Genomic DNA, 18,707 nt, shown 5'->3' on the forward strand with positions numbered 1-18,707 from the left:
AATTAGAGTCAAATTACTAGCTTATTGGTTATGAACAAGACTTCACTTTAAAATAGGGAACATGTTCTTAGATATAAATACCTAATTTTGAGTTATTTAGACACAATTAACACTTATAGTTTCATGTCTTGTTACATAAGAATAGATCATATTAGTTAAGTGTTATTATGGGAGAATTACTATTCTTGTGGTACTACCGCCTTGTTAGGCCCATATTGAGCAGAGCATATTAAGACCAAAACTCATGTACAACAACTTCCTTACTTGCAATAAATAAGCACTAATTAGAGGGTTATTGAGGAAAAACTCTCAACTAATGGCCTATTACTTGTAGAATATGGTCATGTAGAATAAGGCATTAATAAGTGTTTTATAATGACTAATAAAGAGCCAATATACTGCTAATATGCATGTTAATTAACAACTAGTTGATGGTTGATTTGTGTACCTTAATATAAAGTGTTACCAAACATTAATTTCAGCCTTTAATCTAATAACGGGAGGTGATTGTGGACAGAAGAACATTGCACGATTCATTTTTTTTCCAGAGTGGAGGAAAGAGGGAACGCAGTGGAGATGATAGGGAGAGTTTATTACAAATAAATAACAGCTACAAATGAGCCTCTCTCATTTGGGTCATGATAAAGAGGCTCTTAATTTGCCTAGTGGCAGATGAGAGGAGGGGAGTGGGGGGGGTGAGGGATGCAGGGAAGGATGGATGAGAGAGACACACAAATGTAATTGCGAATGATGTTTCATTCCACATATGGGTCCGTGCGGTTGCAGCGAAACGCAGCTATAGGCCCGGCTGTAATTGTTCATGCTGTATAATATGGGGGAAAATATAAGGCGCTATTTCTGCACAATAGGCTGATGGATGGCTTATTCTGCAAGCCAGCTGGATTTTGAAACTAGCCATACAAATGCACATGTACGCAGATAATAAACACGGATGTGCAATTTGGCTTATGCACATTCTGGCGTAAGTATTTGCACATAGATATTGTCTGCACATGTGAGTTCATAAACTACATATGTGGATATAAATTACAATTCAACAAAAACAAGATGGTCGCAACATGCACATTATTTACGCACACACACACTTATTATAGAAAAACTAAAGTAGCTTCTTCTATTTTTTACAACATTTTTTTTAATTTGGTTTTCCAATTTCCTTCCTTTCTCATGTTCTCTTTGCCTGTGCCTGTCTTTCTGTTTCGCTCTCATCTGTCGTGAATTTGGTTGGACACACCGAAAAACACAACAGATGAGGCCATAGATCACAACTAGACACGGACAGACACAACCTTGGAGGAAATAAATTGAGGGAGGAGAAACTGAAGAAAAACATAAAGAGGTTATCTCCATCATTAGCCTTTAATAATGTTTGTTGTTTTGTTTTATAAGCTCTCTAACCACAGACGATGAATATCATCCTGATAATAAATGCACAGTGCCAAACTTGCAGTTTTATATCCAGCTATGTGGAAACACAACACGTTTGACAGCGAATATGATCAACACAACCTGAAAAGTATCCTGTTCACCACTTTCTCTGAGTCATCCTTCCCTTCAGAAATATAGAGAACACGTTTTCTGTCTCTAAGATTACAGAGAATAACTGACACTTCAAATCGCACTGGCCATGACTCAATCTAAACATCGAAAATATTGATGACGACCTTTCCACTTTACAAAAGAAGACCTAGATGAAACTAACGAAAATAAGATTACCTTTATTCTCAGTTTAATGGAAGTAACGTTAAAGAAAACGTTTTTGGGAATCCTTTAACGTTAAATCTGAGGGTTAGCTTAGCTTAGGTAAGCATAAAGGCTGAAAACAAGGGAAACCGCTAGACTGGCTCTTTTCAAGGTTTATACAATATGCATACCAGCACCTGAAAGCTCACATGTATGTGTATTTGGTATAAAAGTGGAAAGGCAAACACTACATGTTTCAATGTGTCAGGGAATAATGTACCAGACTAATTATTGGGGTCTCCAACGTTGCCTGGCATACTAATGTCCTTTTTTAATAAAGACAGTAAAGCGAGGCTAGCTGTTTCCCTCAGTCAAGTGTAGTCTTTATGCTAAGCTAACTTGTTATACTTATTTTCAGCATGCTTTAATGTTCAAAAAGCTCTTTATTTTTCTCATACTGCCTGTGCTGCAGCACCTCTTTTCACCCTCTGTCTGAAACCAGAGCCCAGACTGCTCCGATTGGTTATCTGGCCAGTTCTGTTGTAATTAGGGTTGCAAAGGGGCGGAACATTTCCGGTAAATTTCCGGAAAGTTTCCATGGGAAGTTAAGCTGGGGAATTTTGGAAATATTCGATGCAAAATTAAACAAAAAACATGACATTTCAACAGATTTAAAAAAAAAGTAGAACGGAACAAGTTTTAATTATTTTATTGAACAATTATTTGTTTCATTGAAGAACGAAAACAGGAATGTTGAGTTAAATATTACTCATCCCCCCCCAACCCCACTCATTAAAAAATGAATAAAAATGCACCCCCCATCCAAAAAAAGTCCCATTCAAAATGTTAAATGAAAAGAGCCCTTCTCCCTCCAAAAAGTCCCATAGTGTGATCCAGTCTTCTCGAAATCATCTGTGCATGTGATGGAGGAATGCACAGTGCCTGTAGGGGGTGTGGTCTCAATAGCCATGCAGTAAGCAGTGTGCTATGGCATGGATATTCATGGGAGGGGACTTGAATGGCATCTGTTTGTTTTAGTCAAGATTATGCTAAAATATAATAAGATTATGCTAAAATATACTTTCCCCAACTATATTTAAGTTCCCTATGAAGAGCCAACCTTCAATTTTGAAAATTCCCAGTTTATTCCCATAAATTCCCGTTAATTCCCATGGAAAGTTTCCATCTTTGAAAATTCCCGGAATTTTGCAACCCTAGTTGTGATTGGTCAACTGTTTAGAGATGTGTTGAAAATATCCCCCCACATTAGCATATCATGAACATCGTGTTGGAGGGCTAGCCAACAGAAGCGCAAGTGTTACATAGTGACGTTATTATGTTACGTAAGTAAACAAAGGAATTTAAATTGAGGCGCTTAAGGAAGGGCCTTTTCAGAACATTTACATGCACAAAAACCTAGGAAAGGGAAATCCCCAAAAAGCATAATAGGGCCTCTTTATTAAAGAAAATATACATGGCGCTATAATAGCTAACCGGCTAACTCTTGCCAAGTAATAATATTTAAAAACATTAAAGAAAAATTAAATCTTTATATGATCATTATAGTTATAAAAAAACAGGTATAAAATACTATATGACAGTAAAACAAGTTGTTATTAATAAACAAGAATACAGTTTGAAAGGAGAGTGATTTGTAAAATATCCATAAAGAAAAATAAATCTGCTTACAGTTCTGTTTCATATGGGTGTTGAGATGTTTCCATAGATCTCTTAATGTTGCTCTGAAAGTGCACCAGATTGATGCTTTTAACTTCAACATTTAAAAAAAAAATCTTCCTGGGGGAGCATGCCCCCCGGACCCCCCTAGAGGAGGTTAGGTCCCCCCCCCACTTAAATCATGTCCACATGGATAGGAAGCTAAATCCATTTGCAGACATCTTGTGTCCATATCTTTCTGTTTTGGTGGTCATACCACAACCGTGCACGTGAATGCATGCAGGAGTAAGATATCTGGATTAAGAGGTTGCTTTTTCTTTGCACAGCATGAAAGAAAGGCATAATGAATAGGCTGTGATTTTTGTATTTTTAAGCAGAGGTCAATCATTTGTACGGCCCTCGGAGGATGTTGAAAAAATTGAAATGGCCCTTGAGAGGAAAAAGGTTCCCCACCCCTGATGTAAACGGTCTGCAAAGTCACAAACCCTCAAAGTACACCCTGTAGCGAGTAAAACTATAACACAGAAAAGACCTGAACGCCTTGTTGGAGATTTCTCTTTTTCCATTGTTGTCTTGGACAAATGGACCCATTGGATTGGACCAATCCGTGGAGCTCCTCACACACACACACTCTCTCAGCGGCAAAACTGTGACGCTGGGGGGGTGCTAGTGGAGCCTCGCAGCGGCGAAACTGTGGCGCGCTGACACTGTAGGTGCGCCGCGTTTGGGGGTGCGGGTGCTAGTGGAGCCTCGTAGATGGGGGTGCTACAGCCGCCTCAGCACCCCCCCCCCCCCCCCCCCCCCTTCCCGCGTCCATTCGCGATGTCTCGCTGTCTCGCAGATCCCACGCAGTAAGCAGGAAATGAACCCAGCTCACACTGTCCGCTCCTCGCGCATTCTCATCTGTTTGTCATTACTGGTGTCATTTTCTGGTTGCTAACAAACGCCATTGTAACACATAATCACTGATGTTCCGCTGTAACGGTGGTAGACTCACCAGACCAGAGTGGGCGAGCTGACCAATCAGAGCACAGTGGGCTCACAGGGAGGGGGGCGGGCAGAAGCTCCAACAAGGCGTTTAGGACTGAGAGTGAATACACATACTATACAGAGATGCTGTATGAGAAACCAATGTGAGTTTGGAAAATTGCACAATATAAATCAATTCTAGTATACCTCAACAATGGAATTATGATCAGTAGAAATGGCCATCCCATTCCCTTGTTCAAACTCAAGTCACGGTGTTCCTCTCAGCCACATTAAGACATCTCTCTCTTTCCCTTGCTGTCGGCTCTCTTTGACCGGCTAACAAATCATATTCTCATCAGCCTATCACTCATCTCTCAGCTTTGACAGACTGTCTGTCAGAGTGTGTGTGTGTGTGTGTGTGTGTGTGTGTGTGTGTGTGTGTGTGTGTGTGTGTGTGTGTGTGTGTGAGAATATGTGTATGCAAGTAAAGAAAGGACAAGGACTTTGGCAGATACCATGGTATTCAAAAATATGGATGTGTATATCGCGCCATTATTACAAGTCCTTTCTTTGGGTATTTCACAGCTCATATTAGCCAGTCTTTAATTAGTTGAGTTAAGTGGATATATGATCAAATAAATTATATATATTTGAAGATGCAAATACATCAAATGGTTGATCAAATCTATTCCAAAAGGCCTACACTGTTTGGTTGTGCTGAGGCAGTGGGATGTGCACCTTCCCGTATTACAATGGATTACCAACATGAGGAAACAATACTTACACTGGTTCACTAACCCTCCGCACAGGCTGTCAAGGAGCAACTGCTATCAACACTTTCCCAATGTTGTCAACTAAGCTACCACTCATGTTAAAAAAAAGTCTGCTTATTGATAATGCCAGCATTATCACTAGGGCTCATTAAAAGTCAAGTATTTCACTTGAACTTTAGACAGCAGCATCCCTGTAAGACATAAACATGTCAGAGAAATTACAGAATTTATATTCACAGTGGTCTCAGTGCTTTGAATAACTGCTTTAAGCAATGGTTCACCTACCCATCACTAATTTTGATTGCCCAAGAAAAACAACTACTAAGACATGCCTGAAAAATCTAATCACCAATTAGCTGACTGGGCCCAAGGGCACTTCGAGTTGATTTCTGGATCCTCTCCTCATTATTCTGCCTGTCCATGTCTACGCTTACATATATTTGAGCAACTTCAGAGTTGGACAAACACCAAAGAAACTGCTTAAAAAGAAGCGCAAGGCAGTCTTTTTCTCCCTGACCTCCAAGAGCAGTAAACGCTGAGTGAATTGAATATGAACCTCCATTGATGTGGTGCCAGGGGTAGGGTTTCAACACTGTGCAGTACAGTACTGCTAAGTACATCTCTGTACTGTGGCTAAATCGATACAAGGAGGTACATCATCAGACCATTATGCTGCCGTCTGAGCGGCCTTTGCGGAGGCTGGGGCGAAGGCATTTGCTGCCAACGGGTCACCTTACCAAGCTGTTTTACAAGTGGAGAGGCTTGACCTTGCCCCGCGTCTTCAGTAGTGGAAATGTGGTGGTGATGTTAGGGCAGAGGACAAGATCAGAGACCGGGCTTGGCCTCAAAGGCACACAATACAAGAAGTCCATTACAAACCCCCGAAACAAACAAGTCTGTATCAAAATAAAAATGCCATTAGAATGGAAAATATGTGAGCTTCACCTCATGGCTATATAGTCACAACAAGACTGGTAATTATAAGATAAGTGAGTAATTTGGTACAAAGGTACAGTAGAAATCAATAGATTATGAGCTGTAATCCATTTAGTCATCTACTTTAACACAATTAGGTGATGTCATGCAAAGGGACGTACAGGACTTAGAAATATTTATGTCCTGGTGACATCAACAACAGCGGGTGGTGACAGGATGAAAAATCTCTCTTGCCCTGCAGTTGTATTATATTGGGACAATTTGAACACGTAACGAGGACACAACGGCAATGATCAAATTGATTTAATGCCATTGTTCATTTTTACGAGCACAAGTATGATATCACTGAGCAGAGAGATAAGGCGAGAAAGAAAACACGGAGTAAAAGAACATCGAGAGACTGCCTCTGTGTGTGTGTGTGTGTGTGTGTGTGTGTGTGTGTGTGTGTGTGTGTGTGTGTGTGTGTGTGCGTGTGTGTGTGTGTGTGTGTGTGTGTGTGTGTGTGTGTGTGTGTGCGTGTGTGTGTGTGTGTGTGTGAAGCAGAGACACAAAGAGAGCCATGTATAAATCCATCGGCCGCTAATCGAAAACTTTCCTCTGGCGGTGAATCGGGCAGTTTTATGTTTTCGCAGTATGTGTGTGTGCATGCCTCTATGCGAGGCAGCGCTGCTATACAGATACGCAGTCCATACGCTGCATTCCAATCCACCACTTTTAATTACGTGTGTGCATGAATATGGGAAAAGGTAAATTGCTCTGTCAAGCTGGGAAATGGGCTTTTTGATGTTTGAGCTCTCATCACTTGGCATTTCTATTATTCAACAAGGAGAGAAGAATGGAGGGAAGAGGAGGAGGAGAGGAGAAGAGGACAAACAGGGTGAAAGTTTAACTTGTGTCTGAAAGTAATTATCACAGAGAGTATGCAGTCTACATAAGAGGCATTGAAATTGCTTGGTGAGAAAAAATTCTAATGCAGGCCTCACTGAGGACCTGACGTCTGCGAGCCAATGGAAGGATCGCAGGGTTTTAAGAAGGGAGATGAACTGCTTCCATCAGAAGATATTGCATTATTTTCTCCAGCCCAAAAGTAAAAAATGCTAAATAGCTATGGTAAACACACGGCACAATGTGTAACTACCCAGCAGTAAACAGCAGTTTGACAGTGGTCCAAAGAGTGGAGACTTCTGTCAAGGCCATATTCCTTATCTCTCAATGTCAATGAATGACATACAAACATCTATTTGTTTATACACCCAACACTTTATTGCTACCCTTTTTGGCCCAAGCTTCAACCTTGAACCAAGTTTCATGAACATTTGGCCAGAAGCAATCAGGCTGACCAACAACCGAACGGAAATCTAACCTCCTTGATCATGATAATGAGGATTTATATTTCTTAATAATATTTGTACGTTATTCATTAGATTAACATTTAGAAGATGAGCTTTTCTTGAGTTTTAATTTCTTGATTTTACCTGAAACAAATTCTGAAAATTACTAATTTATTTACGTTAGCGGTCTTTTTCACTAGATATAACTGAACAAAAACAATTAGCTATTTACAACGCCGATCTTAATTAGCTTTTGCCTTATACAGTATGAGCTATCATACACTCAACATTTAACTTGACTTTATATTCCCAATTTGCTAATAACAAATGTCCAACACAACAGAGTGCTTGAACATTAAAATCATTGAATTAACTTCACACCCTAGTATCATTAGCTTCTCGAGATGAGGTAAACAGTTCACCCTCTGAAACGTGGCACGCCGTCGGCCTCTTGCCGCCATTTTGAAAACCCCCTATAGCTTTTGGTCTTTGTGACAGTTCTCAATGTTACTACACTTCTATTTTAGTCCAAAGGAAACAGCTGCAGATTATTTATTTTTCATACTTTTTTTTGGCTTGGAAAAAGAAAATGTGTACACCACAGGGCTTGGCCAGCAACCTTAAACCCCAAAACATTATCTTCAGTCCACACAGCTTCTGGCTATGAAGGCGCTTCTCCTCACGGGCCAGGGGGCTCTGCACACACTGGTCTGCTTCCTCTGGAACATAAGTTAACATTCTGCAGCACAGGGGAGAACCCTCATTCTTTGCTACGCCTTCTGAATCTGCTAGTGGGAGAGCAGTTACTGCACACAACTCAGAGAGAGACAGAAGTGAGGACCCCTAAGAATATTGAAAAGATGAGGCAGGAGGAGTCGGAGAAAAGAACAGACCATATCCTGCAAACCAATTATATTTCCCCACCTCTCTCTTTGTACTTTTTCTCTGACTGGACTGTGAATTTGGGCAACGTTGGAGCCAGGCCATTACTGCTTTACAAAGAGATGGTCATGGCATGTCTTCTACTCTGTCAATTAGCTAGAAACAAATTACACAGACTGGAAAGACAAATCGCTGCAGTAATGAGGCAAAAATGTGTTAGTACAAGCACAACTATACATCTGCCAAAATGCTATTGAATTTCATATTTTAGACTTTTTTTTAATGAGAGAGGGGATGAAATGCATCAAGGGACCTTGGGTCGGATTCAAACCCAGTTTCTGCTAAAAATAATTCAGCATTTGTACGTTGGATGCCTCCTAAATTTGAGCTACCAATGTATCGCGCTAGTGTACATTTTAAAAGAAATAATTAAACATTTAGGGCCATGGGCATCATTGGTAATACCCTTATTTACTTTCTAAGTGAGTTACATGAGGTTGTTAATACCACTGTCATACATGCTTCAAAAGGAACATGGGAAGTATTTTTATCTGTCACTATGAAGTAACAGTATACTACTACAAATATATGAATTACTTAATATTCAATAATACATGTATTAATGTAATAATATAGGATTTCTCCACATTACAAAACAAAGTCTATCTGAAAACACCCTGACAGCTGTATATGCTTAGAGATGTTTTTTAAGCAAACCTAATTCAACACTTTATTTTACACTTGGCTTATTCTGCTAACTGTTGCTTCATATTTTAACAGACAGAAGTTTGAGTGATATTAATCTTTTCACCAAACACGAAAGAAAGTATATCCAAATTGTTGAATATTCAACCCCAAAGTTGATCAGCTGTATTCGTTGACTGACTGTATGCACAGTAATGTGTCTACTGTCCAGGTTTAGGAAGACAATTCCTCTCTAACATTAAGCAAAAACAGCAGTACAAATGGGAACTTATGCAAGCATAGAAATTGGAAGCATGGGGGATTTGCTTGCCTGGCAACGCCCAGGTCAAATAAAAAGATCTACCTGAACGCTCCTTGACAGATGTCAACGTGTTCTGGAGTCTTGGATGTGTATAATAAGGAATATGTAGAGTGACACAACTTTTTTAAGGTAGCTGTTTCTCCCCGTCTTCACTCTTCCACTAAAGTAACGCTAGGCAAATTGTGCTTGCTGTAGCTTCACCGGACAGATAAGTGAATGATATAAATATTTTCAACAAATATTTTAAAAGTGAAACTGATATGATATACTGTATTGAACCCTTAAAGGTGGGGTAGGTAATTTCAGAGAAACCAGCTCGAGTGCGCTAGAATTTGAAAATACACAACCGGAGAAAATCTGCCACTTCCTTATAGAGCCCCTCCTCCAACACACACGAACGCGCACATGACCAATGAGGGCACGAGATAAGTTTGTGCACAGATGGAAGGCTGACAGGCAGGTAGGCCATCCAGTTATTTTAGCCGGGCCGGCTTTTTACAGTATTACGGCTTCCACAGATGACATTTTTTTATGGATTTGTTGTCAAAGCACTTAAGATATTCATTGCTATTGGGATGTTAAGAGCATTCCATGGAATATAACAAAAAGTGTATCTCGAGCCGGTTTCTCAAACGTCCCTACCCCACCTTTAACTGGATAACATGTATTTATTGACCAACTGTATTTTGAATCTGAATCTGACTCTTCCGGTTTAAGAAGAGCATTCCTGCAAGAAGGAGCAAATACAGCACCTTTAAATGTAGCACAGCACCACCTTGGATTTTCTCAAAGAGGAAGCACAGTGATTTCTTTGTACAAGGCTTCCAGTCATTCCGCTAACATGCACGGACATGTAGTGGACATATCAGTACGCATCAAAAATAAAACACTGGCTTTATTAATTCAAAATGACTTTTTGGTGGCAATAGCAGTCAGGGTTGGAGATGACAGTTACAATCTGCAAACACTCCAAGCTTGGACTTTCAGGATTCCTTTTGCTGTAGAGCAGCTGCTGACTAAAACAGAAACACTAGTGGAACACAGGCCCAACACTGGGACCGTCCTTAATGATTAAAACATTCTCTTGAATCGTATAGTGTCTGTTGATAGTTTGCCCTTATATTGTATATAGATCACACACAGTCTAAAGCTACATCTTGTTAATGCTGCAGTTGAACCCCAGTGTAAATGTCAATACAATTGGGAATTCAATCGTATTGAAAATCCACTTTTCCAATCTTTAGATGAGTCCATGATTTAGTGCTTGTGTTTCAGAAATCAGTGAATATGTGTGGGTGGACTCCCTCTGCTTTCAAATAGATTTTTGTACAGTACATTCTTGACTGCTATCCGTGATCGAAGGGTCACAAACGCTGTCCATTCGTATCAATTACACTCCACTTTTCTTTGAACTTATTCCCACACATGGAAGTCAATTATGTCTAATTGCTGGTAAATTACACAGCACTCGCATGGCAGTTAATGTGCATGTATCGCGGAAGTATTTTCTGAAGGTTATCACATCGCAGTCATTAACTGTTACAAGATAAGAGAGCTGAGAGGAAATGGCCACTCTGAATACTGCAGTATTAAACTCTCATGGATGAAGTTCTTTCAGGATAACAACACCTACATGCCTGCACTCTGTTAAGGATTACATTCTACATATCACTCTGCATTAAAGAAAATGAGATAATGCAGGTATAACATAAAAATACAAGCTATATCATTGACCATTGTTAAACCAGAATCCTTGCAGCTTCCAAAAGGATTTAGCAAAAGTACGTCAATTTATTATAGTCATTTAGTTATTTTTAGTTGTTTTTTATCCGATTTGCAGTCAATTTCTGCAAGTCCTCCCCTTTCTTGTTTATCTTCGGCTGTACTATATTGATTTTTATAAATCAATCGATCATAAGTAAAAAACGATCCATTTAAAACCTGGCTGTACAATCTGACAAAAATAGCGTTTCTTTTCCTTATCCGATTCCATCCTTCAATGCATTATTTACCCTTTAATAGTAGATCATTCCTGACTTTGGCAAAATGATTCTGTTCTTCTCCACAAAATATTTGAATCTACAATCTCCATGACATATTGACAACTCATAGATCAGCTGGATAATAATGTCCCTCCGGATTGCATAGTACAGTACATCATCTCATTAAATAAAGTTATTGATTTTGGACACAAAGGTCCATGCTGACCGATCATTAGCAAGTGTGTTAGCAGAGTTGTTAACAATTTCATGAAGATAATTAAACAGAGAACTCTTGTTTAATAACTGTCTGCAAAGCACATCCTTTGGTGGAGCAGTTTCAACTCTGACAGAGGAGCTTGAATAAAAGTGGATGATGCAACAGCAAACACACTTCGATGGATTCACTTCTCAGGACTCTCAAAGGTCAGCACTGCTAATTGATTTCACCGTGAAATGGTTTCAATCCATATGTTAATGTGACCAAGCATTTAGAGTTTAATTGACCTTTAAAACCTAACTTCAAACAAATGTTCTTGTTAAACTTGGAAGATAATAAAAAATGCTGGCATACTTTTCAATAATTAAGCTTTCACATAGCGATGTAACATGCAAAGATGGTATGTATACTGCATCCCCAGTGGAAAGAGGGTATGGGGCTTCATCCCATATATGACACTCATTAATATTCATGATATTAATTAGCACTCTAGACTTGTGTGTGAGTGTATTATAGTGCTAAATGCAAATGTGTTCATCTGCTATAAGTGTTACTACGGTATGTATGTAATTGGCTTGATTGCGTGTTCCCTCTGTTTCAGTTTTGAATGCATATCTCCTAATTTCATTGTATTCTTTATTTATGTTCTCTCGTTCTATCGTGTAATTCCTGTGTGTGTGTGTGTGTGTGTGTGTGTGTGTGTGTGTGTGTGTGTGTGTGTGTGTGTGTGTGTGTGTGTGTGTGTGTGTGTGTGTGTGATAAATGCTTGTATATTTAGTCAGTCATTGTATTCTCCTACCTGTTTGTCAGTGAGGGCGTATAAGTACTGATGGTCTGGGCTGAAGAGCAGATCTCTCAGGAGGGGGCTCCCTTCGCTCACCACCACATTCTCATACAGCAAGGCAGGCTGGGTAACGGAGTCCACCAGGATCTGGAAGAGGACAGAGGAAAGAATAAGAGACATGGCTATAATCCAACATTGAACTTCATCCATGAGAGTTTGAGACTGCGCTTTTTAGGCATGATTACAATCCAATTTTATTTGAACATATTGTTTAAGAACTGACTTTCCTTAAACAGAACAAATATAAAAAAGTAGTACACAAACAATGGTGTTCTTAACCTTTGACACAAAACATGTTTTGTTGCACTATTGTGTTGTATTTACTTTTCTGATAAACCTTTACTATATGTTTAAGGGCTTCACTCTCCACAGTATCTCCTCTGTACTGTAAACCATTGTTTGTGTATTTAAAAGTTCCCTATGTACTTTGTAATTGTCTTCATCACCGAGTTAAACACAATTTACCCAGAAGAACAATAACACATTCTTGCTGAATACTGAATACATTGTGTCCGACTCATTCCAGTCTCTTCTAATATGCAGCAGTTATGTTTATGGACAAAAAAGTGTGTTTACTTCCACCTCATATACAAGCAAGCAATTCTTATGTTGCATTACACTTCATTTAGTTGACAATTCATGCAGAAGCAAAAAAATCATACCAGCTTGTAATCTGTATGGTGTAAATACAGTACACAACAAAATGATGTTGCTGCTTACACTGTTAAGTCTACTGGCAACATGACAGAGTTATGAGGTACTAGCAAGTAAATATTCTACTCTCTCTCTCTGTACTTTTCTTGTCTGGATTTTTCTCTTTCTAATTTCCCGACCCCGATCTGCTCATCCATCACCTGACAGCAGTTTAGTCTGCAACAACGTTTCTGTTTCTCTGTGGCCTAGACTCGCTCTGTCATCCCTCTTTTCTTTGTCTCAACAGTCTCTGCGGTTGTTATCGGCCAAATCACTACCAGTGTTAATCTGTTCCTCTGAACAGAAGGTTCATTAACAGACAGACTGGCATTACGGTATTGTTGCTTAAGAGGAAGCAGCTTTGGTTAAAAGTCAAGGGCTTTGGAAAATCAGCTTTGAAGAGTAACTCAGTGGGACATCGGAGGGTTAAATAAAAATTAATGGATTTAAACACCATGGAATGTGCATCACTTACAACTGCAATCCTTCACATCTCAACGTCTGATTTAGACTAATTATCAAAAGCTGAGCTGGGAGGTCCTGAATCGTAACAAGGTAATCATCAAAACTATAGAAAATAAATGTAATGATATGTCTGTATAATACATATATTCTTTAAGCATATTATCTAATTTAAAATGCAAAAATAGCACAGGAGCACTTAGACTGCTTGGCAGAGCAGTTCGGGGGACATTTTTGATTTGAGAGTTTTAGTCTCTCTTATTTGTGCAGGTTAGCGGGCCGTTAAAGGCTAGCAAGTGTCCTTATTATTCCTTTTGGGATCTTCCCTTTCCTGTAGTGTGTTCTATAGGTTTTTGTGTATGTAAGCTGTCTGCAAAAGCATCCCAACATTTCCTCCAGGGAGTTTCTCCCACACTCCCTCCCCTGCCTGAAACACCTTCCGTAATTAGTGATATCACTACACTTCACCCGCGCTTCCATTGGTAAGCACTCCAACACATTGAAAGTGATAGGCTCAGGGGCGGGACAGCTCTAAGCGGTTGACCAATAACCAATCAGATCAGACTTGGCTCTGGTTTCAGACAGAGGGTGGAAAGAGGACCTACAGCACAAGCAGTATGAGAAAAATAAATATGTTTTTGAACAATAAAGCATGGACACATGTCCCAGATGGGGAACAAAAAAACAATATTAACCCGAAAATGAGCAAAGAGCCTCTTTAAAGTGTCTAAACCTTGGAATTTACACCTAAAGCTAAAATGTAAAGTACAGTATGTAGACTAGAAAGGAGTACGTTTGGGTACAGGGCCAAAACTGCTAACATATGATTTGATATCGGCTTGTAATGTTTACAGTGTCTAGACAACAAAGTCGCTAATTACACACACAACCTTTCCAAACTTCCAAAATAGATGTGTTTTTGTGTGGAGGAGTTTTATCCCAGTTGTTACTGTGCAAAGGTCATTTGTTTTAGCAGTCCCTTATGCTGCTCCCTCATGAACACAAACACAGAAACCTTTATCGATGTGACTGTGACCTTCTGTCCTTTTGTGTCTTTATCTTATTCTGTAAACAAAAGCACACATTCACACTAAAGGCAAACACTTTATTTGGCCATTCTCAAACTGCTACACGCCCTGGAGCCGCTGAATCGCCTGGGATGAGTGGAGGACTGTTGGAGCGAGGGGGGAGCGGGGAGCGGGGCGCAGGGAGCGTGCCCCGGCCTACAGCTCGGGGCAGAGGGCAGTTGGAGTGGGATTCAGGTCAGCTGGCACAGAGGGGACTGCAGACTGGAGCAGGTGACTGGAGAAATTCATCTAGTCTACCAGCCTCAGGGTTCTGCCTTCTGTGACCTCTGGAAGTTTCTGTGTCCAAAGATAACTTCTCACTTTGGAAGCGGCAGCACGTTCTGCTGAGAAACTTTCCTTAACCCACTAATAAGCCACTTTTTTCTTAGAAATGTCCCCTGTTTACCTAACTGTAACCCCCTGCGGAGACCAGCTCCATAAATGCAGCTTATTATCTTTTTGTAGACTGTTCTCACTGAAGTCAAAGCCATACCAGGGTAAAAAGAGGCGACACATGGGCATCTGGAACTTTTTAATATTCCCATTTGTCCAGTTACGTACTTTCTGGAACTGTTTAGCAGAGAGCCCAGGCAATAAGATGAAAGGGACTCAGTGTGGACCGGTTTAAAAGGCGCTTATTAAATATGCTTTTATAACCAGTAGGGGTGATTATTAGAACACAAAAAGCCCATAAAGGATCACACGTTGATGTTACTGACAGCTTATGAGTCATTAAAGTAGACCATGTTTTTTTCCTGTTTAGTTTACCTCATCAGAGCGAGACAATCATACGTCTTTGCTCAGCAGGAGCTCTCAACACACTGAACATTAATTGCTGCTATTTGCATTCAAATGATCCACCAACCAATTAGTATCCAAACACCCACTTTGTTTGGAATGTGGCATCTAAAATGACATTAATGGAGTCACTTCAATCGCTGAGATACGCTCCATTTATATTCCTAGCACTTAGATAATGCTCTGTTCTAGGGTGATGTAAATTGAGGAAGCAGGAATAGGTTGCGTGTCTTTCTTGAGGACAGCACAATAAGTCATGTGTTACTGTATGTCTTCGACCTTTCAACTGAAGTACGGTCTCTCTCGGCTGCTTTTAGTGACACAAGTGCAAAGTTAAAGGTGACTTTATCTGCTGAGTTTCCAGCCTGTAACTTTTTCTTGTATCGTCCTATGTCTCCACCTCGGACCTTGCTTTGGCTTCTATCCTCCTGGGATTAGACTCATTACCAAAGCTGATATTATCAAGGACACTGCAACCCTCTCACATTTGATGTCTACAGGTGTAAGCATGAAAGTATATTTCGGTACACACATTTACAAAAAGCTAAGTGCCATCAAGTCCTTCAGAAAAAAGAAAAAAGAAAGAAAAATGCAATGTCAAGCTTCTTCTAACTTTGCTAAAGGAAGACGATAACCATAATTCACAATGCCACTATACATCCTTTTAATCATTGTTTTACACTTAAATTATTGGTACATTTTCTTATGTGAATTCTAATATACTAGATAGTTGTCAAGGTTGGCTGCCAGGTATCGCAAGTTTAGTGTATGCCAAAAGGGTCACTTGTTTACGAATAGGAGGGTCTCTACTAGTGAATCTGTGTTTGACAAACGTGTTCAAGCTTTTGCAGCTCAGTCTAGAGGGCCACTGGTGTGTCAAAGAGCTGTTAGGGACTTTAGTGTCACTGGTAGGGCATTATTATGGAACTAGAAGGACAAAAGGACCACTTTTTGTTCAACTGATCAAACAGATTGCCAAACTAATCAGACGAAATGTCCAACTAGAGACTGGAGAAAACTAGAGAAACTGCTGTCTGATATCAAAGATATAAAATAAATACTAAAATGGTTTGCCATCGTTTAAAAAAAAGTGAGCGCTGCCAGAAGTCTAGATTAAGTGAACACTCAAGAAGATCACAAACATGAACATTTAACATCATGTAACATCCAACATTGGACTTAACATCTGTTTCCTGAAACCTTCAACTGCTACTGATGATGGCTTTAATGAAAAATCTAAATTTTCCACCAATATTTTTCCTTTTTCTAAGGGTAAACTAAACTCTTGAATGTTGACACTGGTACCTTTTGGTAGTCTAATAATGAATATAAGCAATCAAACATACATGATTGTTTTGCATTCAAGGAATGAAGATGGTTGGGTTTTAAGGTAAAAGTTGATGATGAAGGTGGAGACGGATAAGGTGGGAGGTGTGGTGGACCAGAGACAGTGATTCTAAAGCTGGCTACACACCAACCCGATTTTGGGAGTCAGAGGCCGTCAGAGGCAGTCGGGCATTCGCGGCGCCCTACTCAGGTTGGTGTGTCCCGCACTGTCGTCTCTTTACGGCACCTTTTCACACCTCCCGCGGGAGGTCAGAGAAAGTCGGCCCAAGCAATCACTCTGATTGGCTGTTCACACTACCGCTGCCTGCTGGTAAGGACAGTTATTGCCACTCGTCGACTGAAGTATTTGCGGTGTGTTCGTAGGCGGGCGGCGTAGCCGACACAGGCTACGTAGCTGGCGTAAAAGTCGGGACGCCTTCGGTACGCGTTCTTTGGTCGCAGGTGGGTGTGTAGCGGCCTTTAGTGTGTGTGCACAAAAGTGTGTAAAGGGGTAATAAAAGTGAACAAAGGGGAGTAATGAGGTTTGGCTGGAGAGGGGAGATGATTAATACCATGCTGGGTTCAACCACCGGTCACACCTTTGGTTCAGGTAGGCTGGGAAAACACGCTATCAATTCTTCTTGTTTCAAAAACTGTCTTTGATTCATTTAGTCCCCTAGAGGTTTTGTTTGATTTCTCACTTCCTTTTTTCTCTGTTTCTTCTTCTGGCATGTATTTATGGAATGCCAGAGGGATGCATTGTTTTGAGTTTGCTAACCCTAACCCTAGTTATTTTCTCATCAACATCTCCACTTCACTCTATTCCCCATATCTCCATTTTTTCTTCTGTTTCCTACTTGAGATTTCTCCATTCCCTTTCTCCGCGTCAAGACTTCCGCTTGTCCTTTTCGTCCCCTCTCACACACAGACCTCTTTCTCCTACAGTGTGTGTGTGTGTGTTTGTGTGTGTGGGTTCATGTGTCTCCAGACACAGCAGTGCCCTGTCCAACCTCAGCTGTTAAACATCTAGTTAATTACACGGTTGGACAAAGGGAGGGAAGATGCAGAGAAGGAGGGAAGGATGCAGAGAGGAAAAAGAGGGAATGATATAGGAGCGGCTTGTTAACCTTGTTAGAATTTCTCTCTGAAACCAATGTTACAAATGTCCGGCGAGGACGAGTAATGAAGCCATGTCCTAAATGTTCAAGTGGCTCTTTGATGATGGAGGGAATAGAGGGAGGGGGGGGAAAGGCATTTCCTTAATGAAATTATTGTCAGTGTATGTGTAAGAGTGTGTGTGTTAACGGCTCCTCGCTGTATTCATGATCCCTAATGAAATTGATTTTGCTCTCATCTGTTGAGGTCTGCACACACACAGCTAATAACTCTGAGCCTGTTTCCTAAAGGAATCTCAATTTAACACCATCAGTTAGTCAAATAAGTAGTAAGTAAATGGGAAGGATAAAAGAACAGGGCTGATATAATGAACGTGTGTATTTCAAGCAGTGAGGGGGGGGGGGCAGTTATTTGACGAGAGGGGCACATTTGTTGCACAACCAAATAAACAAAGACAGTATTCAATATTTGTTAACATTTTTAGGTGAGTGTAAGGTCATAAAGCACACAAACCAATGTAATGCCGTTATTAGTGTTTTTTTAGTAACATCATTAAAAAATGACTTTTTAACAATGTTAGTTTAGTTAGCCCAAGATGCAACACTATCAGTTGTCCCCTGATTAATCTTTCAGAGGGGGCCAGAGGGTGTTCCAAACTCAGAGTTATTGACCCCTGTTGCCCCCCCCCCCCCTTGAAGCGGCCATGATAGAGAGCTTATTTTAAGGTTGTTTAACGATTCACTGTTGTACCACGTTGTACAGTGTGCTTCGGCAATGCAGTGTTTTAATATGGTCATACCAAGAGAGAGATAGAGAGAGAGAGAGAGAGAGAGAGAGAGAGTGAGTGAGTGAGTGAGAGAGAGAGAGAGAGTGAGAGTGGGAGTGAGAGAATGAGAGAGAGCAAGTGATGGTGGAGTGTGTTTT

The 18,707-nt window shown here is 40.3% G+C and overlaps 1 protein-coding gene across 1 annotated transcript in view; it reads right to left on the reverse strand.

The window, feature by feature from the left end:
* Window positions 1–18,707, reverse strand: part of plxna1a (plexin A1a) — a 269,839-nt gene that overhangs the window by 133,148 nt on the left and 117,984 nt on the right. Inside the window, 1 exon segment of the mRNA XM_034144547.1 lies at window positions 12,277–12,408. Coding sequence (XP_034000438.1) covers window positions 12,277–12,408 — 132 coding nt within the window.

This window comes from Trematomus bernacchii, unplaced genomic scaffold, assembly GCF_902827165.1.
Source record: "Trematomus bernacchii unplaced genomic scaffold, fTreBer1.1, whole genome shotgun sequence".
Classification (NCBI taxonomy): Eukaryota; Metazoa; Chordata; class Actinopteri; order Perciformes; family Nototheniidae; genus Trematomus; species Trematomus bernacchii.